We start from the raw sequence: 24,158 nt of genomic DNA, 5'->3' as shown, positions 1-24,158 counted from the left end.
ACAATGAACACCAGGGAATTGACCTACCAGCAAACGGCAGCCTCTCCAGTGTTAGGAAACAGTCCATGAACTGCTCATCAGCCGCCTTCGCACACAGCAGCCAAACCTTTAACAGACTCCTCTGCTTCCAGTTTCTCCTACTGTAATCAGTTGAAACCAACCAACTCCTCGCACAGTTGCTCTCTAAGAAACTTGGAGACAGCTAACCTTTTGCCCTTAGGTCACAATAGTAAACCGTTCAGTCACGAGTTAACTTTGTTTACAAAGTGTTACTAGTGATCTTTAGAGCAGCTTCAGGCCTTCCTTTACAAGTCCCTCAAGAAAGCCAGGCTACCGGCAGTTCACAAAACACTGCTTCCGCTTTGCTCATCCATTATCCTAGGTCTGACTGCAGGATCCAGCTCCTGCTTGCATGGACCTGATGTGACGTGTGCCTCTACCATCCTTTTTCATACTGTCCACTCACTTATTTCTCCTGCAGGGCTTTTTGTTCATGTTAAATTGAAAAAAAAAAAAACTAAGCTGAAAACCACTTGTACATAGATTCTAACTTCAGAAGCCACACCACTATGCTGTTTAAACTTAAGATCATCTGAATGCTTCTACATTGTACAAAATCCCTAAATCTACTTCAGAACATCTAGTGACTGTGGGAGATAGTTTGTTTGTTTGTTTGTTTCTTTCTTTCTTTTTTTTTTTTTTTTTGGTTTTTCGAGACAGGGTTTCTCTGTGGTTTTGGAGCCTGTCCTGGAACTAGTGCACACCTTTAACCCCAGTTTGTTTCATTTTTAAGCCCCTCAGATTATCAATACATGGATAGGTCATACTAATTTACACTACTTTCTTCAATAGTGTCAAAAACAAAAGACAAAGTGAATCTGCACATTGGTAACTCATGACTTACTTTCTCAACATATTCAAACACCAGGTACAGCTTCCCTCTCCGGCGAAAGGCTTCCTTCAGCTCCACGATGTTTTCCTGCTTGAGAGTGCGAAGCATTTTAAGCTCCCGTAAAGTCGTTTCCTTGACTTCTTCATTTTCTGGAATACAGGCAAATACATTAAAGCTTTCAAAGCTACCATTCAAAGAATTTTAAGAGCACTGACATCTTCTATATAAAAAGTCCACAGATTTAAAAAAAAAAAAAAGAAGTCCACAGATAGAATATTAACACATTTTCTTGGCGAGACAAAGAAAATAAGAAACTTAAAGAAAAGACTTGGTTGGATCTTTTGGTGCACACGTGTATTCCCAGCACTTAGGAGGCTGAGGTTGGAGGATGGTAAGTTCCAGGCCAGTCTGGTTTATGTGGTACCAAAAAAAGCCCAAAACAAAATGAACAACAAAGAAAAGGCTTCCTCAAACAACTAAAACCCATTTTTTTTTGCTCGCATTTTTTTTTGTTGTACCAAATCAGAGATTTATAGACATGGCACACAAATTTATCATTATTTTAGCCCAAACATTCTGTATTGGGGAAGAAAATGTTTAAAATGGTTATGAGAGTCAACCCTATCAGTGTACAGAGGAGACTCTGTGTCCAGTACATGTAGCAGTTGATATCTTAAGGCTGGCTTCAACTTTTAGCTTATAAGAGCATTTTATTCTTTAGGCTGCTTGTGAATCACCTCAGTGAGCACAGGTTGTACATCAGGCATTCACGACATAGTTCATGGCCAAATTACAGGGTATTCTTAAGAGTGTCTTATTTCTCTCAACAGCAGCTGCTGTGGGTTCCTGCTGCCTTCCCATGGCATGTCCATCTGTCCATCCCAGATGGTGTAGCTGTTCTGGGATGGAGAACTTATGCTGTACCAGTATCTGCCCTTCCATACCATCAACTTCACTTGTGATAACCTTCACAGACATGGAGGAAGGACAGAAGTCACATTAGTGGTAATGGATTAATGGGTAGGCAATCAGGGAGCTAATATGTCACTTTAAATATATGCTTATGATAGCTTCAGAAGTGACTGGGATATTATAAGTATTGTATTTTCAATATGTATGTTCAAGAATACAGGTTCATAATCCCCAAAACCCTACATGGAAAAGTGAGCCTCTTCTATGTTTGTGACAAATTCATTCAGAAGTAAAACGGAATTGATATGAGACTCTTTATGGTATTTGTTTAATCCACTTAATATGAATATTCATAGTCTAGGCTATAGAAATATGCCTTGATTACAGGGTGTTATATAGCATGCCATATTTCCATTCTAAAAATTCCAAATTATGAATTAAAAAAAACGCATTTGGCCTCAAGGATTTGGTTAGGAGCCAGCAGCCAAACTTGTGAGATTATGTTGTGGGGACCTCAATTTCAGGCATGTCTTTAAGTCTGAAGAGAAAGGAACTGAAATTTCAGGACAGGGACAAGAAAACCTATGGCTTTCAGGAAGACACACTGTGCACACAAGGCACCAGAGAGGGGAAAAGCTGGCTGGGGGCTGTGATGGAGACAGGGAAAAATTCTAAGTGCAGAAAGAAGAATGATTATCAGCTGACTTTCTGTTCAGCCCTTCACCCAGGCCTTTTCCAAAATGTGTTTTAAGAAGAGGCTAGTAGAAACAGGGCTTTGTCGAACTGGTGAACCTGTGACAATCAGGAAATGTAAAGCCAATACTTCGTTGTGACCTGGTTCTGTAAGTTAGGAAACTGTTGGAGCTTGCTGGAATGCAGGTTAGTAAGGGACACGGATGCCGCCTGGGCAGAAAGCAGCAGGGGCACTAGAGAAAGCCAACAGTGGCAGAAGCAGTATCCTGACTGAAGAACTGGATAGTGAATCACACACAACAGGAAGGGTGGGAGAGATGCAATTGGGAACTTGCCGAATCGGGAAGCAGCGAAGGGCTAGCTGTTGGCTAAGTCCGCGGTCCTCATTACTGTTAAGTACTACAGCGGCCCCAGTCACTGAGGCCTGGGGTCAGTCTCTAGCCTCCACGAGAAACTTAATCAGGCTCTCCAATTTCAGTTTTTAATTTTCTCCAATTTTCAGTTTTAGTCTTTCATTTGTCCAAACAGCCCTAACTTTTGTTAGCATGCGGCCATTTCATCTGCTCCCTGGGCCCAGAATGTTCAGTCTTCTACCCTGGTTCTTGACAGTGCTGGTTCTTTGAGGGTTTTTAGTAGAATTTCATTCCTCAAGAGGATTTCCCAGATCCTCAAGTAAGACGACCCCTCAGGCTACCATTCTGTATCACTATATAGAGGGCTTTCTTCTCACAGACCAGTTCACCATTTTTCTTGATACAAGTGGAGTATCCCTGACCTAGAATGCTTATGACCAAGAAGTATTTCAAATTTTAGGTATTTTTTGATGTGTGTGTGTGTGTGTGTGTGTGTGTGTGTGTGTGGTGTATGTCTGTGTCTGTGTCGTGGTGTGTGTGTAATAAGATTTCTTGGGATTTGGACTCAAATGCAAATACAGAATTCATTTATGTTTTATATACCTGTATCCTGAATGCAACTTTATACCACGTTTTCAGTGTGCTTATGTTTTGACTGCAGCATATCATATGAGTTCAAGTATGCCATTTCCACTTACAGCACCAGTCAAGCACTCAATGAGTTGTAAATCTGAATACATTTCACATTTAAGCTTTTGGGACTGCAACTGCTCAACATGCTACCAATTGCTTACTGATAAAGCTCTTCTGTCCAATATACATTCAACTTTGCGGAACCGTGAACAATGAGAACTTCCTAGCATAAATGCTCAAGCTGGCTCTGGGAGGAGATCTTGGAGCATATATGCCTAGCTCTCTCGAACTTCAGATGTAGGAAGGAGGGAAGAGAGGGCCAACAACTGTCCACTCAGTCTTGAGTAGAGTGCTTTCAGTTTTCTTTGGAGGGTTTTCAAAGGGCTGTTTGTGAGGTACTGTGGAAGACAGAATTTATTTTCCCTTACTCATCTCTGACCCTGATTTTTTTTCTAGAATATGAAAAATGGCGAATCCAGAAAACTAATAGTACTTAGGGTCAACAGTGTGTATGTCTATACACAAAATCCTTAAGAAGATCAACAAGCTATACTGGAGCTGAGTACAAAGTTGCTAAGGAAATACAGCTGGTGTTTCTTCCCTAATCAAATGCTTGGGAACTCTTGGCATTTAAAGGGCAAGCCAAAAGAGGGTGCTGTGCATTATTATCAAGCTGGGGCAGTTTCCTTGTGCTAATAGATAAAATGACTTTGGAATGTCCAAATTAAATGAGAGATGATAGAAGGAACACTGGAAGAGAATTATGGAGATCTACATTTAGCTTCTGCCTTTTAAGCAATTTATGCTGTATGCAATTATGGCCAAGGCACTTACATTTTCATCAGCAAATAAATCTAATACTTTGTGATTTTTTTCATTAAAGTATTTCTGATTATAAACTTTATATACAGTATTTATACTGATTATAAAGTTTTCATCAGTAAATCAATCTAATAATTTGTGATTTTTTTCATTAAAGTCTTTCTGGTTATTTTTGGTTGTGAGCCTAGCCTTTAACAGCTGAGCCATGTCTCCAGATAAAGTCTTTTTAAACCTAAAACTCACTGAATTTTGGTAATTGATAAATGTATCATTTATTTATACTTTCTCCACTTAAGTGGAGTTATAAAAAGATAAAGGTTACATTCTGAATGTTTATAAAGAGAGAAAGAGAAAGAGGTTCATTTTTCAAGAAGAAGTAGCACACAATAAACCAGGCCCAGTGGCACCAATTTATAATCCTGGCTACTTGGAAGGCTAAAGCAGGAAGTTTCCAAGTTCAAGGCCAGCCTGGGCAACTTCCTGAGACCCTGTCTCTAAATAAAAAGTAAAAATAAACAAACAAACAAACAAACAAATAAAAAGTTAAAAAGAGGGGCTGGGATATAGCTTGGTGGTAAGAGTGCTTTCTGAAGTTCAAATGGCCAAAAGCCACTTAAGGTCATGCTCAACCTCCTTAGCGATCAGGGAAATGCAAATCAAAACAACTTTGAGATATCATCTTACACCTGTCAGAATGGCTAAAATCAAAAACACCAATGATAGCCTTTGCTGGTTGTGGAGGAAGGGGTACCCTCATCCATTGCTGGTGGGAATGCAAACTTGTGCAACCACTGTGGAAATCAGTGTGGCGGTTTCTCAGGAAATTCAGGATTAACCTACCCCTGGACCCAGCAATACCACTCTTGGGAATATACCCAAGAGATGCTTTATCAGACCACAAAAGCATTTGTTCAACTATGTTTATAGCAGCATTATTTGTAATAGCCAGAACCTGGAAACAACCTAGATGCTCCTCAACGGAAGAATGGATAAAGAAAGTGTGGAATATGTACGCATTAGAGTACTACTCAGCGGTAAAAAACAATGACATCTTAAATTTTGCATGAAAATGGATGGAAATAGAAAACACTATACTGAGTGAGGTAACCCAGACCCAAAAAGATGAATATGGTATATACTCACTCATAAGTGGATTCTAGCCATAAATAAAGGACATTGAGCCTATAACTCGTGATCCTAGAGAAGCTAAATAAGAAGGTGAACCCAAAGAAAAACATATAGTTATCCTCCTGGATGTTGGAAGTAGACAAGATTGCCAGGCAAAAATTGGAAACTTGGGGGTGGGGATGGGGTGGGGGTAAGGGGAAATGGGGAGAAAAAAGTGAGAAGGGGAGGATGGGGAAAGCTTGGGGGAATGGGACGGTTGGGATGGAGGCAGGGTGGATATGGGAGCAGGAAGTATATATCTTAATTAAGGGAGCCATTTTAGGGTCGGCAAGAGACTTGACTCTAGAGGTGTTCCCAGGTGTCCATGGAGATGTCCCCAGCTAGATCCTTGGGCAGCTGAGGAGAGGGAGCCTGAAATGGCCCTATCCTATAGCCATACTGATGAATATCTTGCATATCACCATAGAAACTTCATCTGGCGATGGATGGAGATAGAGACAGAGACCCACATTAAACACTGGACTGAGCTCCTAAGGTCCAAATGAGGAGCAGAAGGAGGGAGAACATGAGCAAGGAAGTTAGGACTGCAAGGGGTGCACCCACGCACTGAGACAGTGGGGCTGATCTAATGGGAGCTCACCAAGGCCAGCTGGATGATGGAGCATGTGATCAAACCAGACTCCCTAAACATGGCTGACAAGGAGGGCTAACTGAGAAGCCAAGGACAATGGCACTGGGTTTTGATCCTACTGCATGTACTGGCTTTGTGGGAGCCCAGTCTGTTTGGATGCTCACCTTCCTAGTCCTGGATGGAGGGGGGAGATCCTTGGACTTCCCACAGGGCAGGGAACCCTGACTTTTCTTTGGACTGGAAAAGGAGGGGAAGGGGGATGAGGGGAGCAGGAGGGAAATGGGAGGAGGGGAAGAGGTAAAAATTTTTAATTAAATAATAAAAATTAAAAAAGAGTGCTTTCTGAGCAAGTGCAAGCCCTTAGTTCAATTCCCAATACCTAATACACACACACATACACACACACACACAGAGAGAGAGACAGAGACAGAGACAAAGACAGAGACACACAGAGAGACACACAGAGAGAGAGAGAAAGAGAGAGAGAGAGAGAGAGAGAGAGAGAGAGAGAGAGAGAGAGAGAGAGAGAGAGATTGGGGTGGGGAGGCACATGAGAATATCACACAGGGCATACTGTGCAAAAGTAACCTCATTTGAGCTGTCTTTTAAGGAAATGAGGCTCCTTTACGGCAGCCATAAGTAAGTACCTGAGCATTAATACAGTAATGACTGGGAACAGGCAGGAAATGGAGTTATTAATTCCCAAAGGGCAAGCAAACTATGCACTCATCATTATCTGGAATGTCCTATAATTTTGTTTCTGTGAGTACTTTTAAGGTTTCTAGCCTGCCTTATACTTGATAGTGAAAATTGCGGGATGAGAGGTCGGAGAAAGGTAATGGACACTCTACCAACACTTGGCCTTCTTTTGAAACAAGTAGAAAGTAGCAAAGCAGGCCGGGCGGTGGTGGCGCACGCCTTTAATCCCAGCACTCAGGAGACAGAGGCAGGCGGATCTCTGGGAGTTCGAGACCAGCCTGGTCTACAAGAGCTAGTTCCAGGACAGGCTCCAAAACCACAGAGAAACCCTGTCTCGAAAAACCAAAAAAAAAAAAAAAAAAAAAAAAAAGAAAGAAAGAAAGTAGCAAAGCATTACAAATCACAGCACAATCCATGAAAATCAACATCCTCCACCCTCCCGTCCCCAAATCACTAGCTATTATAATCCTTATGTGCTATGTATGCTCTTTTCTCCAGTTCATAAGAACTGAACGCTAAAAAAAGGATAGGTAACTCTCAGGATGCACAGACTAGAGTCACATTCAACCTCATGTCCTGCATTGAACATAGGGACTTAGGTGGTATGAAAATCTCAGTGAACTTTGGAGAGTGACTCACGGCATCTAGGTGGACACCTAGCCGTTGTTCTCCGACCCAGTTATTTGGCTGCTAAAGCCACATAGCCAAAGAACATAGTATGCTGGAAAAAACAGTGAGTGCAGCTCCCGGGGCTTCAGAAACACACGCCAGCTCTTGACCTATAAAACTGGGACTGTGGTTACACTGGTTTATTCTAAAGGCTTCTCCTACTTCTAAAAGTCAATGTTTCTATACCTGTTTATAGGAATGCTAACCAGTTTCATCATTAGGCACTACCAAAGAAAGCCAAGCAAAGTGGTTCACATCTGGAAACCTAGCACTCAGAAGGCTGAGGTAGGAGGACTGCTACAAGTTGAAAGGCACCTTGGGTTAAACAGTGAGTTCTAGGTCAGCCTTGACTACAGAGCAAGATCCTTTTTCAAAATATAAAGAGGAAAATGGCAGGGATAGGGAAGATAGAGGGAGGAGGGGAGAGCGAGCAAGCAAGACTGACTGACTGAATGAATGAATGAATGAATGAATGAACGAACAAAAAGATGAAAATTTAATTTCAGGCTATCCTGGACTACATAGCAATATCCTGTCTCAAACAAAACAAAAACATTTACCACTGGAGGGGGTTGTCAAAGTCAAGAGCAACTATGGAAAAGTTATGTGTACTAAGTACACAATCCAACCTAGTAAGGACAAAGTGACATGAACAAAAAAGATGCCAAGTAAGAACAAACAAAGATTTGACCTACTTCTGTAGGCTTACCATTGAGTCAAGTTAACACACCTAAAAATCAGGAGAGTCACTAAAATAAAAGATAGCAGTTTTTTAAGAAGAAAGCTCACAGGAGCAAAAGAAATTCAAAGATAAGTCAGCGATGAAAAGAAAAATCTAAAGATCAGCAGAAACTCTATTGTAACCCTATTTTTACAGAACCGTGGGTTTGGAAAAGAAATACAGGAATAGCTGTAACCTACTTTATGAAATCACAAACCTGACATCTTTGTATAGCCAAAGAGGCCCCCAAAACAGACCTTTAAACAGATAGAATAAAAAAGAAAAGTCAATCCATCTGTGAACAAAACCATAGGGGTACCATGTTTGATTCTGGTTGCTCTGATTGAAGACAGGACAGCAGCAGCAGGACAATCAATGTGGCCACAGAGGTTTGAATGGTGATGTTACTGTTTTATGTACCAAAAAAAGATAAAGACCCTTCAATCTCTACAGATGAAGGACAAAGTAAGGAACAGAGAAAATTTATGAAATCACAAAAGGTGCAGAAATGTAGCCAAATCTTACAAGAATCCCTGAGGTTTGAAAGAGATCTGGTTTGGGCATTAAAAGGAAGTGTGATAGTATCAAGAGTAGCTGGGGTGTACAGCTCATTTCATCACATTCTTTATATAATAAATACTGGAAATTTTGGTTCAAGACCCCTCATAAACGGAATTCGGGTTCTTGAATTTTAGAATTTATGAATTCTTTTTTTTATAGCTTCAAACAAAATGAGAGAGCAGTGTAAAGTTTTCGAGTCTCTAAAAATAAGAATGGAATTGACTAGAGGGAAGACTAGATGATTATCTGAACAGTTCCTAATAATTAAAGAAATAAATATGCTCATTTCAAGAGAAAAAAAGATTTATATATAGGAAACAAGCAACAAAAAAGAAAATGCCAGCAATCATATTTGATATAAAAGAAGAGAAATGACAGCACCACTCCACCCTGCCCCGCAAGTAAACATGGATGGCCGCACAGCTCACTGGAGTTAGCCATGTACGGAGGCCATGTGATAAGTACGGAGAATTTTTCATTCATCAAAGAAAGGTCACAGTCCAAAGAATTAAAAGGAGGGTCAAAATATAAGTTAAAAAAAAAATTCTGATTACATGTTCTCCTTAAGTTTTTTTCTTATTTATTTATTTATTTATTAAATATTTCTGTCTCCTCCCCACCACCGCCTCCCATTTCCCTCCCTCTCCCCCTCCCCAAATCAACTCCCCCTCTCTCTTCAGCCTGAAGAGCAATCAGGGTTCCCTGCCCTGTGGGAAGTCCAAGGACCTCCCACCTCCTTCCAGGTCTGGTAAGGTGAACATCCAAATAGCCTAGGCTCCCACAAAGCCAAGTATATGCAGTAGGATCAAAAACCCAGTGCCATTGTTCTTGACTTCTCAGCAGTCCTCATTGTCCCCTATGTTCAGCGAGTTCGGTTTTATCCCATGCTTTTTTCAGACCCAGGCCAGCTGGCCTTGGTGAGTTCCCAATAGAACATCCCCATTGTCTCAGCGTGTGGGTGCACCCCCTCGCAGTCCTGAGTTCCTTGCTCATGCTTTCTCTCCTTCTGCTCCTGATTGGGACCTTGAGATTTCAGTCCGATGCTCCAATGTTGGACTCTGTCTCCTTTCATCGCCTGATGAAGGTTAATATCCAGGAGGATGCCTATATGTTTTTCTTTGGGTTCACCTTCTTATTTAGCTTCTCTAGGATCATGAATTATAGGCTCAATGTCCTTTATTTATGGCTAGAAACCAATTATGAGTGAGTACATCCCATGTTCCTCTTTTTGGGTCTGGCTTACCTCACTCAGGATAGTGTTTTCTATTTCCGTCCATTTGCATGCAAAATTCAAGAAGTCATTGGTTTTACTGCTGAGTAGTACTCAATATGTATATATTCCGTCCTTTCTTCATCCATTCCTCCATTGAAGGGCATCTAAGTTGTTTCCAGGTTCTGGCTATTACAAACAATGCTGCTATGAACATAGTTGAGCATATACTTTTGTCATATGATAGGGCATCTCTTCGGTATATTCCCAAGAGTGGTATTGCTGGGTCCAGGGGTAGGTTGATCCCAAATTTCCTGAGAAACCACCACACTGCTTTCCAAAGTGGTTGCACAAGTTTGCATTCCCACCAGCAATGAATGAGTGTACCCCATACTCTACAACCTCTCCAGTAAAGGCCATCATTGGTGTTTTTGATTTTAGCCAGGCTGACAGGTGTAAGATGGTATCTTAAAGTTGTCTTGATTTGCATTTCCCTGATCTCTAAGGAAGTCGAGCATGACCTTAGGTGTCTTTTGGCCATTTGAACTTCTTCTGTTGAGAATTCTCTGTTCAGCTCAGTGCCCCATTTTATAATTGGGTTGATTAGCCTCTTACAGTCTAGTTTCTTGAGTTCTTTATATATTTTGAAGATCAGATCTTTGTCAGTTGCGGGGTTGGTGAAGATCTTCTCCCAGTCAGTGGGTTGCCTTTTTGTCTTAGTGACAGTGTCCTTTGCTTTACAGAAGCTTCTCAGTCTCAGGAGGTCCCATTTATTCAATGATGCCCTTAATGTCTGTGCTGCTGGGGTTATACGTAGGAAGTGGTCTCCTGTGCCCATGTGTTGTAGAGTACTTCCCACTTTCTCTTCTATCAGGTTCAGTGTGTTCAGATTGATATTGAGGTCTTTAATCCATTTGGACCTGAGTTTTGTACATGGTGATAGATATGGATCTATTTTCATTCTTCTACAGATTGACATCCAGTTTTGCCAGCACAATTTGTTGAAGATGCTCTCTTTTTTTTCATTGTATACTTTTAGCTCCTTTATCGAAAATCAGGTGTTCATAGGTTTGTGGGTTAAGGTCTGGGTCTTCTATTCTATTCCATTGGTCGACTTCTCTGTTTTTATGCCGATACCAAGCTGTTTTCAATACTGTAGCTCTGTAATAGAGTTTGAAGTCAGGGATGGTAATGCCTCCAGACGATCCTTTATTGTATAAGAGTGTTTTGGCTATCCTGGGTTTTTTGTTTTTCCATATAAAGTATATTATTGTCTTCTCAAGGTCTGTGAAGAATTTTGTTGGGATTTTGATGGGGATTGCATTGAATCTATAGATTGCTTTTGGTAGAATTGCCATTTTTACTATGTTGATCCTCCCAATCCAAGAACAAGGGAGATCCTTCCATTTTCTGGTGTCCTCTTCAATTTCTTTCTTCAAAGACTTAAAGTTCTTGTCAAATAGATCTTTCACTTCCTTGGTCAGAGTTACCCCAAGATATTTTATGCTATTTGTGGCTATCGTGAAAGATGATGCTTCTCTGATTTCCCTCTCTGCTTCCTTATCCTTAGTGTATAGGAAGGCAACTGATTTTTTGGAGTTGATCTTGTATCCTGCTACATTACTAAAGGTGTTTATCAGCTGTAGGAGTTCTTTGGTAGAGTTTTTGGGGTCACTTATGTATACTATCATATCATCTGCAAATAACGAAAGTTTAACTTTTTCCTTTCTAATACGAATCCCCTTGATCCCCTTATGTTGTCTTATTGCTATTGCTAGAATTTCAAGCACTACATTGAAGAGGTATGGAGAGAGTGAACAGCCTTGTGTTCCTGATTTTAGTGGGATGGCTTTGAGTTTTTCTCCGTTTAATTTAATGTTGGCTGTCGGCTTGCTGTAAATAGCTTTTATTATATTTAGGTATGACCCTTGTATCCCTAGTCTCTCCAAGACCTTTATCATAAAGGGGTGTTGAATTTTGTCGAATGCTTTTTCAGCATCTAATGAAATGATCATATGGTTTTTTTTCTTTCAGTTTATTTATATGATGGATTACATTGATAGATTTGTGTATGTTGAACCAGACCTGCATCTCTGGGATGAAGCCTACTTAATCATAATGGATAATTTTTCTAATGTGTTCTTGGATTCAGTTTGCCTGTATTTTATTGAGAATTTTTGCGTTGATGTCCATAAGTGAGATTGGCCTGTAATTCTCTTTCTTAGTTAAGTTTTTGTGAGGTCTTGGTATCAGGGTGACTGTAGCTTCATAAAAGGAATTTGGCAATGACTCTTCTTTTTCCATATTGTGGAATACCTTAAGGATTATAGGTATTAGCTCTTCTTGGAAGTTCTGGTAGAATTCTGCATTAAAACCATATGGTCCTGGCCTTTTTTTGGAAGGGAGATTTTTGATAACAGCTTCTAATTCTTCGCGACTAATAGGTCTATTTAGATTGTTCACCTGGTCTTGGTTTAACTTTGGTATATGGTACTTATCTAAAAAAATGTCCATTTCTTTTGCATTTTCCAGTTTTTTGGCATACAGGCTTTTGTAGTAAGATCTAATGATTCTCTGAATTTCCTCTGTGTCTGTGGTTATGTCCCCCTTTTCATTTCTGATCTTATTTATTTGCGTGTTCTCTCTCTGTCGTTTAATTAGTTTGGATAGGGGTTTGTCGATATTGTTGATTTTCTCCAAGAACCAACTTTTTGTTTCATTGAGTCTTTGGATTGTTTTCTGTGTTTCTATTTTGTTGATTTCAGCTCTCAGTTTAATTATTTCCAGTCTTCTACTCCTCCTGGGCACGTCTGCTTCTTTTTTTTCTAGAGTTTTCAGGTGTGCTGTTAAGTCCCCAATGTATGCTTTCTCCGTTTTCTTTAAGTGGGCACTTAGTGCTATGAACTTTCCTCTTAGCACTGCTTTCATAGTGTCCCATAGGTTTGAGTATATTGTCTCTTTATTTTCATTAATTTCAAGGAAGACTTTAATTTCTTTCTTAATTTCTTCCTTGACCCAGGTGTGGTTCAGTAGTTGACTGTTCAGTTTCCATGAGTTTGTCGGTTTTCTGGGGGTAGCATTGTTGTTGCCTTCTAACTTTAATCCGTGGTGATCTGATAAGACACAGGTGGACACTGACATTTTTTTGTATCTGTGGAGGTTTCCTTTGTTACCGAGTATGTGATCAGTTTTCGAGAAGGTTCCATGAGCTGCAGAGAAGAAGGTGTATTCTTTCCTATTTGGGTGGAGTGTTCTATAGATGTCTGTTAAGTCCATTTGCTTCATTACCTCCAATAATTCTCTTAGTTCTCTTAGGTTTCTGTCTGATTGACCTGTCCATTGGTGAGAGAGGTGTGTTGAAGTCTCCTAATATTAGTGTGTGAGGTTTGATGTCTGCCTTGAGTTCTAGTAATGTTTCTTTTACATAAGTGGGTGCTTTTATATTAGGGGCATAGATATTCAGGATTGAGACTTCATCCTGATGAATTGTTCCTGTTATGAGTACAAAATGTCCATCTCAATCTCTTCTGATTGATTTTAGTTTGAAGTCAGTTTTGTTAGAAATTAGTATGGCCACGCCTGCTTGTTTCTTAGGCCCATTTGCTTGAAAAACCTTTTCCCAACCCTTTACTCTGAGTAGATGCCTGTCTTTGTGGTTGAGATGTGTTTCTTGCAAACAGCAGAATGTTGGATCCTGTTTTCGTATCCAATCTCTTAGTCTGTGCCTTTTTATAGGTGAATTGAGACCATTAATATTAAGTGATATTAATGACCAGTGGTTGTTAACTCCGGTTATTCTAATTGCTTTTGGTAGTAGAGTTTGTATGTCTCCCTTCTTGGAGTTGTGCTGGTGAAGGGTCGCTAGATGCCTGAGTTATTGTAGGCAGTGTTGGCTATGTTGGATTCCTTGGGTTGTGATTTTTCTTCTATTACTTTCTGTAAGGCTGGATTTGTGGCTACGTATTGTTTGAATTTGTTCTTATCCTGGAATGTTTTGTTTTCTCCATTGATAGTGAACGATAGCTTGGCTGGGTATAGTAGTTTGGGCTTGCATCCATGAACTCTTAGTTTCTGCAGTTCCTCTATCCAAGACCTCCTGGCTTTCATGGTTTCCATAGAGAAAAGTCAGGTGTAAGTCTGATCGGTTTACCTTTATAAGTTACTTGGCCTTTTTCCTTTGCAGCTCTTAATATTCTTTCTTTAATCTGTATGTTTTGTGTTTTGATTATTATATGGCGAGGGGATGTTTTTTTTGATCCAGTCTATTTGGTGTTCTGTATGCTTCTTGAATATTCAAAGGAATATCTTTCTTTATGTTGGGAAAGTTTTCTTCCATAACTTTGTTAAAAATATTTTCTGGGCCTTTGAGCTGTGACTCTTCTCCTTCTTCTATCCCTATTATTCTTAGGTTAGGTCTTTTTATTGTGTCCCATATTTCCTGAATATTTTGTGATGAGAATTTGTTGGCTTTGCCGTTTTCTTTGATCAGTGTGTTTATTTTCTCTATGGTGTCCTCAGAATCTGAGATTCTTTCTTCTATCTCTTGTAGTCTATTGATTATGCTTGTTTCTGTAGTCTCTGCTCGTTGACCTAGATTTTCCATATCCAGTCGGTCCTCAGTTTGTGTTTTCTTCCTTGCTTCCATTTCAGTCTTGAACTGTTTCCATTACCTGTTTGATCGTTTTTTCTTGGATTTCCAGGGTATCATTTATGTATTTACTCATTTCTTCAAACTTTTTGTTATACTTCTCATCCATTTCTATAAGGGCATTTTTTACATGTTGTTTGAGGTACTCTACTGGTTTCATAAAGTCAATTTTTTTCACTTCTTCTGTGCTAGGGTGTTCAAGTCCTTCTTTTGTAAGATCATTGGGTTCTGGTGTTTTCATGTTGTTTTTCAGATTGTTGGGTGAATTCTTGCCTTGGCGCCTGCCCATCTCTTTCCACCGATGCTATCTAATGGGTTTTCTAAAACAGGATCAGATTTCCCTGCTGGCCAGGGGCCCCGCTTACAAAATGCCCCTGCTCTGTTTCCTGGCTCCTGCTGTGGGCCAAGATCCCTCTCACGACTCAGGAGGGTCTACAGGAACCGGACCAGGCTCCCCGTTCGCCAGGGACCTCACCAACAAAAGGCCTACCCCACTCCTTAAGGTTTAATAGACACTATTTTTATTATTGCTATTCCAACACAATCTAGTGTAAATTGGTATGCCTGGATTGCTCAATAAACTTGGTTTATGTATTCATAGAAGAATGATGACCCAAGGCCAGTGAGATGCCTCAGGGTTGGTAAAGGTGCTTGCTTGCCTCTAAGATTTGACAAAGTGTGTGTGTGTGTGTGTGTGTATGTGTGTGTGTGTATGTGTGTGTGTGCACGCGCACGTGCGTGGGATAGAGAGATAGCTCAGAGGTTAAGAATATTTACTGTTATTGAAGGATCCTAATTTGATTGCCAGCACCCACATGGTGGTTCACAACTACCCATAACTCCAGTTCTAGGGGATCCAATGTCCTGTTCCTACCTCCATGGGCACTGGACACATACATAGTATACATTCATACATGCCAACAAAGGTCTCATAGATACAAAGTAAAAATAATCCTAAAACAATTTTAAAAACTGAAACATGAAGACAGACATATTAAAAGAGTGAAAACTGACAAAGCCTTTTGCTATATTTTGAGCTGGAATGCAATTTTACTCTAAAAGCTGACTTTCCTGCTTAAAAGATAATATCCAATTCTCCTAAGATATTAAAAACTAGCATGCAACTGCTATTATGATTAAAATTTTATTTAGTATAAAGCAAACTTATTTTCATAATTTCAGCCTTTTATTTATGATAAAAATTTGGGTCTTATTTTAAATAGCAATCAGTTATTCTGGGTCAATAAAGATCTTTTGCATGAAAAGTGGTCTACTTGAAAATATGTTTTAAGATAAAATAATAATATACTTTATTTTTAACTTAAATTTGAAATTAAATAAACTTTTATTTAATTTATTAGTAAATTAATTTAATTAAACATTTATTTAAATTAAATTAAAAAATAAAATATTTCAAAAATATACACAAATTTTTGGATCCATATCATCTTAACAGGACAGTAAGACATTATTATAATCTTTAAAGCAACTAGAGGGTGGTACATATTCTTAAACATACTCCCTGTATATCATCAGCTAGAGAATATTTAGAAACATTAATGTGAATGGTAGTCAGACCAAGGACGGGTCCCATTTCAACTAAAGTTTAACAATGCTTTTATAGAATTACTTCATTTATTTTCTCAAAGATTTGGAAATGTTTGCGTTAGAATAATTTAGAATAATTATAATACAAATTTTCATAATAACTAATAAAAAGAATGGTTGAGGGCTACAGAACAATGAGAACAATATTATCCGAACACTCATTTTTTATTATAATAGACCTGGTTGGAATTTAGAGAATAAAAGAAATTTTGAATTATAATAGTTTACAAAGGAGCTCAAAAGACAATCTTATCTATATAAAACTATTTACGTATAAGTCAGACTCCAAAAAGTTGGTTAGCAGACCTGTACCATTTCTTTCTATTAAGTAAGGCAGTAGTCTTGCTAGAGGAACAGGGTAAAGACATACATAGAAGACAGTATGCAAGCTTAGGTCTACATGAGACACTATGACCAAAAAAAATTGTTTTTGAAGGTCTGCTGACAATTTCTCCTTTTCAGCTTGCCGATGCAACCTTAAAGGCGAATACAGAGTCAGAAGTCTCCGCACACATGAAAGGGTGGTGCTTGGATCTTTTGCTGCAGTCACTCTTTTTAGATCAGCATTTGTCTCTGGATCGCCTGTCATTAGTCTAAAGTCACTGCTCAACGAGCCCATTTCCAATGGTCTCACAGTGGGTCAGACATGGGCAGCTGCTTCCGTTAGATCCCAGGCACATAGTTCCAGGCTTCTCAGTGCCTTCCTTTAAGACTGCCCTCACAATGGCTGCTCAGGGGCCTGGGTAATATGCATGCGCTCCACATCAGTAAAACATCTTAGTCCAGTTCTAACCATAATGCTGTGGAAGCTCTCCTAGGAGGCTTTTGTGAGCAAGCCCTCTTTGTTATTTCAAGCTTTCTAAGTATCTGAGGTGAGGGTGATGCGACTCTCCATAAATATAGAAGCACGTGTTTAAAGTGCTTAGTCAGTGTGCACCAAGGAAGTCGGGCTATGCTGTCTATCTTCAGGCTTCACATTAGATAGAGGCTGACGCTGGTACTTTTTATCTGTTTTTCATATGGTAGGTTGCAACTCAATGTCACAAGGCACTTTTTTTTCAAGATTTTCCATAAACCAGGGAACGCAGAAAACAGAGAATGTCATTAACACAAGATTTCTGTGAGAGTTTTGCTTCATTATATGTATATGGAAACAGGACTAGGGTTTAGAAAGTATTTTTACTGGGGTCTCTGTACTAAAAATTGGGAAGAACTGCTGCCTAAACCTCCTCAAAAGCCATGTGGACTTTCATTACCAGCCTTTCTTTGTCTGGGTAAGAGTTAACAGCTAAGGTTTCTAAACTAATGCACTAGTAAAGTATTTTATTTGAAACATTCTTTCCCAGCAGAGAATTTTAAAGCTCCATTTGAAACAGTCTAGAATTGTGTTCAAGGCCCCCAAATATGGTATTTCTTATTGAAAAGCTTTTAGTCTCTCAATCCATGGCCCTAAACATAAAACGTTCTCCTCTCTATACCACCTCCCACTTATCCTTGTATTTCTTGCTGTGCCTAGGAGTTGGAGAACATAGTGACCACATGCTGAATCTTTTTCAGCACTCACTCCAGATGCATTTGCTTTTTTACTCAGCGTTCCATTGGAATCTACATAGATTACAGGCAAACACAGTTAGGAAGATGTCTGTCAAGCCTTTGGAGCAAAATATCCACCCCGATTGTAAATTAAAATAGATGTTCTAATATCGTATATTTCAAAGTAAAGCATGCTGATAAGTAAGTTACGCTCGCTCCTGAGATTATGATATTAAAATCACAAGGCTAGGGTCAAACCGACTAAATCCTCCCTGTCCCACTTTATATTTACAAAAATATTACAGAAGTAAAATTGCATACATACCTTCACTGTCCTTGAATTTCTTGATTGCCACAATTTCATGTGTTTCCTGGAAAGGAAAAAGAAGCAGAGGTAAGAATCATTCTCTAGTCCCAATTGGGGCTACCAATTATCTGGGGACAGCAGGGCAAAGACACAGATCACCATCTCCATCCACCATTTCTTTGTTTCAAAATCCTCTCTTATCACCCTGAAGACATTGTCAAGGATAGAGAAAAAAGGGGAGTGATAAGAGGTAAAGAACAGACACTCCCATGATATGCATGAAACATAAATCTGAACTGTTAATGTCTTCAAAAGTACAGGTTGTAAAAGAAATAAAAACAAAGAAGACATCCAGAACTATTCATATAACAGTTTGGTATATTCCTTTCAGAATTCTTTTTCTCAACTTGGAATCATAATAGTGTACGCTTTGTTATATATTGTGCATGTCACTTCATATTGCCTAAGTAACATGCATACCTGTTGGTAAATAACTGTTTAAAGCTCCATCTGTAATAGATGGTTATTTAGACAGTCTATCAATGAACATCCTCCAATAGGGGCATCTTCACTTCCAGAGCAAATGCTCTGGCTATAGTGATATAGATGGCTCAAAGGTCACGAATGCTGAAGGCTCCTAAGACATACTGCCAAAGTGATATACCCAGTCACACATACCACTTTCACAGTTCCCTTGAGCAATGTTTAATATCCAGCTCACAGTCAGTGCCAAAACAGCTTATCATTCCTTAAACGAATATATTTCTAATTCAATGTTAACAGCAGGTAAGGTTTTTAAAATTTTTAATTACATTTGGTTATCTATTGGGAGTTGGGGATGCATACCACAACACATGTACAGATCAGACAATTGATGAGGCCTGGTTCTCTATTTTCATCATGGAGGTACCGAGGACCAAACTCAGGTTGTTCAGTTTGGCAACAAGGATCTTTATCCATTAGGCCATTGTGCTGGCCCTGACTAGAGAAATTTCCTATTATCTGCTACATAAAATGAACTCTAGCAGGGCTATTTATTTGTTGTTTGTTTGTTTCTACTGATGCATGGGTGAAAACTTGTTGCCAAACTGAAGGTTATTATTGTAGAGTATAATACAAGATCAATTCTGATATAACTGGCCTTTGTAATTTATGTTCATCATTTTTGTGCCACAAGTCCGTACTTGAACATCGTGGTTATGCATTTTGATATTTTAATGATTTCATCCCTTAAATCTTTAACCAATTATAATTTACTTTAGTAAATGTGGAAGTGAGCAACTTCAGATTTGATATAATTTCTAAATGTTGAATCAATTTTCCCAGTCCCCTTTAGTGATGATTTGTAACTGGTGTATCTTAGCATCCTTACAAATTCTGAAGTTACTTTCAGAGCTTCCTTGTCTGGTGTAGGCTATTGACCTATCTATTCTTATGCCAGAACTCCTTTAAATTACTGGTACCTTAAACTTTTACATTAATATTAAGTTCTAGATCCTGGCTTTCTTGTTACTTGGCTGAATAAAACTACGAACAGGTTTTGGCTGTTAAGCCTAACATAGCTATATGCATACAGCCTATTAGGTCAACTTATTTACATATTCAGTGGCTTCGCATTTACTAAAAGCCCATTTCTACAATGGTTTTCATGTATTTAAATACTTGATTTGCATTAGTTATTGTTCTGTCACAAATCTATCTCTGAATACTATTCTGAGACACTACCCTATTTTCCTATTATGTGAATACCCTCAGTCATGCAGCAAGCAGGCAGACACAGAATTTATGGAATAGCTTGAGATGTGGCTTAGTGGTAGAAAGCAAGCTTAGCATGTGTGAGACTAAAAGAAAAATGTGAGAAAGAAGGAAGGGAGGGATGGATGGAGAGACGAAGGGAGGATTCATTAATTTGGGGGAAGCGAATCTTGCATTCTTACAGATTTTTCTGTATGCTTGTAGCAAAACCCAGGAAAGTGCCACTCACATCACCAGCATTGGAAATCTACATGCCTATTAAGACTGAAATGTCTTGCAAGAAATCCATATAATAGCTATTTTTTTTTCAAGAGAAAAAAATGAGAGGATTTAAAAGAAGCTTTGCTCACGCTGGGGAGATAGCTTAGTTTGTAAAGTGCTTTGCCATTCAAGTATGAGGGAAGCCTTGAATTTGGTCCCCATAACCCCTGGTAAAAAGTAAGGTGTGGTAGCATGAGCTTGGAAACTCACACTAGAGAGGTGGAGACAGGCACATCCCTGAGGCCAGCCTAGCCTACTTGAAGAGCTCCATGCCAGTGAGAGAACCTCTCTAAAATAAACAAAATGGACGGCATCTGACGGAATGACACCGGAGGTTGTCGCCTGGCCTCTCTCCTTATATCCCAAACACGTGCATTTCCCCCGTCCCATGAAGGCCTGCTGTTTTCTAACATAAATTATACTGACAGCACAGAAGACTTTAAACAGGGAGCAAAGAATGCCATAATGGTCTCTGGTTTTGAGAAAAGAAGTCTATGTCCAATATGGTTTGTATACCTTAGATAATTAGATACCTTATTTTTATACCTTAATTTTCTTAGATCATTTCTTTTCCTTGATGTAAAAAATGATTGAAATCATCTGTCTATATTCTAGAAGAAATCCATGTGTTTGAGGTCTGAATTAATATCTGAAAAGTATTGATGTTCAGATTTTCTTCTAATAACCTTAAATACTGTTTCTACTCTAACCTTTCTAGTAATTTCCACTGTAAACTTTGTATCTTCCAGGTGTACCTTTCATAACTGCTTAATCAGTTTTGCTCAGTATTATGTCACCAATACCTACTGGATCAGGCACATAGTAGGTATTTGACATTTAGTGACCATTCCATGAGTGAATTATTCAAAAGCTGTGAATTATTCAAATGTAATCAATTTTGTTCTTCATGTGCTCCATTCTAGGTTTCTTAATCTTTCCTTATGTCAGTCAAGTCCTGAATTTATTGCCTTGGTTCAGTTTGTTCTACACTATTCAGGGCCAATCTCGACTGTTCCCTTTCAGGTGACAGAGCAGATGCCTTGACTTCATCTGCTTGTTAGTCAACAGTCATTTTCAAGACTGGCTGTTGCTTCTAAAGCTCACGAGAACATTTTATTTGGACTCCTCTTTTCACAGCCCTCCTCTACCCACAGCCCGTTTTTAACCTCATACTCATTACCAAGATGGAAAGAAATTCAACACGACCGGCATCTGGCAGCAAACTGGGTAGATGGGTTTTTCAGCCACCTGAACTTCAAATAAAGATGGGTGTACTCAGAGCTTGATCTCAAAAGCAAGGCCTAACAAACACCCTGCTCAGTGGGCTGAGCTGGTTTGAACTCAGACTCTCTCGGAAGGGTTCTCTGAACAAGAAGCCAAATGAACACATGCCATTTGCTCTTTCCTGTGTAGGCTCCGGCCTCCTTGGTATTGGCGGCTCCCCCACTTCTCTGTGGATGTTATTATGTCTCTCCCAAGCCTTCTCTATTTCTTGCCTTACTTTATGTATTTGGGACCCGCTAGTCTCTGAAATGATCTGGGAATATGGAAACCGAGAACTCGGGTTGCTTGGTGAGATAGCTGGCTGTTGGCAAGTCTCTTTAGACATAGGTGCAGCTCTTTTCCTCCTCCCTTTGGCTATTTTTTGCCTCAGCTACTTTCAGAAAGTGTAATAAATAACATGACATTCAAGACTTCTTTTTAATCTACTCTTGCTAATGAAATTCTCCCTGGAGTTTGTCACCAATCTTTGAAAATTTTTTTTAATTTACAGAACTATTAAAAGTTTCTGTTTTTCTTTGAAAATATTTCATGGGTTCCTAATGGAGAGGCAGGAGGTGACATGTCAGTTGTTATTACTATTTCTACCATTATCCTGTGATGGTATACATAATTGAGTGTGGGCAAGGAAGAAAATGCATGAAAATGACGGAAGAACTTGTGCTTTAAATTCAGTTTATTCCCAAAGCATGTCATTGCCCCCACAACGTCTGCAACAGAATGTCACCAGCTGGAGTTAGCAAGATAGACATAATCTGTTTCTTCTTTCAGTGTCCTGCTCTATTTTTAAAATGAGGTGGTGCGAAGCAGACATTTAAAGCAGTAAACTAAGAATGAGATAAAATACATCAACGATTCATTAATGGTATTTCCATCCTTTATTCTTTCTCAAAATTGGACTTAAAGATTACTTTGGAATGCAAAAAAAAAAGAAAGATGAGATAATTTTTAGATAAGGGTTTCTGGATTACACTATCTCTATATTGAGGCATTTAATGTTTCCTAGAATAAGTTTTCTTCAGTGAAAGGAAAAAAAAAATCAAGCAGGGCGTGGTGCCACAGGCTTCTGGTTTCAGCATTTAGGACTTAGAGGCAGGAGTTCGGAGACCAGTCTGGCTTACATGAGACTCTGCCTCAAAAAAGAAAACAGACATGAAAAAAGGTATGTTATGAGTAGGAACTAATGGAAAAATACCTGGAAGGCCTGTAGCTATTCCTGCATCAAGCTCTCAACTCCATGCATATCACCATAGAACCTTCATCTGGCGATGGATGGAGATAGAGACAGACCCACATTGGAGCACTGGAATGAGCTCCCAAGGTCCAAATGAGGAGCAGAAGGAGGGAGAACATGAGCAAGGAAGTCAGGACCGCGAGGGGTGCACCCACCCACTGTGACAATGGGGCTGATCTATTGGGAGCTCACCAAGGCCAGCTGGACTGGGACTGAATAAGCATGGGATAAAACCGGACTCTCTGAACATGGCGGACAATGAGGGCTGATGAGAAGCCAAGGACAATGGCACTAGGTTTCGATCCTACTGCATGAACTGGCTTTGTGGGAGCCTAGCCTGTTTGGATGCTCACCTTCCTGGACCTGGATGGAGGGGGGGGAGGACCTTGGACTTCCCACAGGGCAGGGAATCGGGACTGCTCTTCAGACTCGAGAGGGAGGGGGAAAGGAGTAGAGGGAGGAGGAGAGGAGTGGGGATAGGGGGAGGGGAGTGGGGGGAGGGGAGAGGAAGGGGAGGCAAGGAGGAGGCAGAAATTTTTTCAACAAAAAAGTAAAAAAAAAAAAAAAAACAAGCCTCCAGTCATACTGGACAGAGAGACTTGTGACTATGAATTCACTCCTGATGCTGAGTGTCTAAAGTTCCCAAGTCATTTTGCTATCTAGGTTAAAATACACACCATGCAGCATGACACAACAGTCATGGATTAAGCTATTACAAAGCTTATACTCTAATTTTCTAATTATTCTCTGAGGAAGCCCTTTCTTAGGATAAATGCTTTTCTTTGAAGATCCAAATATAAGTAACACAATTTGATAACTAAAGTATTTTAAGTCATGCTATATTTTATATGCAAAGAGCTCCATTAGTCTGTGCTCACATACTCACATGCCCATTCAGTAGAATCAAAACCTTATAATCAAAGATATACTTATTTTATTGACCAGTACGGGGCCTGAAAAAAAGCAATATTACTTACTTTTTCTTAAAGGCAGGAGCTCATGTAGTCAAGGCTAGCCCTGAACTCCTGATCATCCTGACTTTACCTCTCAAATTATGGTATTATAAGTATGTGCCATAATACAAGGCTTTATTTTAGATTACCATTTTAAATATTTTTTTGTGTGTCAGGGCCCCATGGTAAATATTCCCCAAGGATTATTTCATGCAATCCTCAAATCACGATTCTGAGGAGCTTGTCTTGCCCACTTTAGAGATGAGGATACTGAAGTGAACAAATGAGAAGAAAATAATGATACAAACACGAAGAGGCCATTCAGAAACCCACAACTGTGCATGCGAAGCTAAGGAAGAGAGATGATGACGCTAAGTTTCATGGTATAAAAGTAAATGCTAAGAGTACCAAGGACACATAGCTAAGAGAGAGAAGAAAGACAATTTCAAACCCAATTGATTCTGGATGTCATTTTGGAAGCATGGTAGTGCTATACAGTCTTTTCAAACATCAAATGAACATGTGTTGTAAAAACGAGTAAGTTCTAATACACACACACACACACACACACACACACAAAACACACACAAAGTACACCTACCACTTACCAAAGATAGATCATTATCTCATTTAATTCTATGTTTTTCTGAAAAG

At 39.4% G+C, this 24,158-nt stretch overlaps 1 protein-coding gene across 2 annotated transcripts in view; it reads right to left on the bottom strand.

Annotated features, from left to right (window-relative positions):
* The window catches only part of Cdkl5 (cyclin dependent kinase like 5), a 209,579-nt gene that overhangs the window by 70,336 nt on the left and 115,085 nt on the right, over positions 1–24,158 (bottom strand). For both annotated transcript variants that reach the window (XM_057759435.1, XM_057759436.1), the window contains exons 4-5: positions 18,039–18,084; positions 905–1,041 (exon numbers count right to left, since the gene is read on the bottom strand). In XM_057759435.1, the coding sequence (XP_057615418.1) occupies positions 905–1,041; positions 18,039–18,084 (183 nt within the window). The remainder of the gene's footprint in view (positions 1–904; positions 1,042–18,038; positions 18,085–24,158) is intronic.

This window comes from Chionomys nivalis, chromosome X (genome assembly GCF_950005125.1).
Source record: "Chionomys nivalis chromosome X, mChiNiv1.1, whole genome shotgun sequence".
NCBI lineage: Eukaryota > Metazoa > Chordata > Mammalia > Rodentia > Cricetidae > Chionomys > Chionomys nivalis.
The sequence above is the reverse complement of the archived record's forward strand: the minus strand, read 5'-3'. Positions and strand labels throughout refer to the sequence as shown.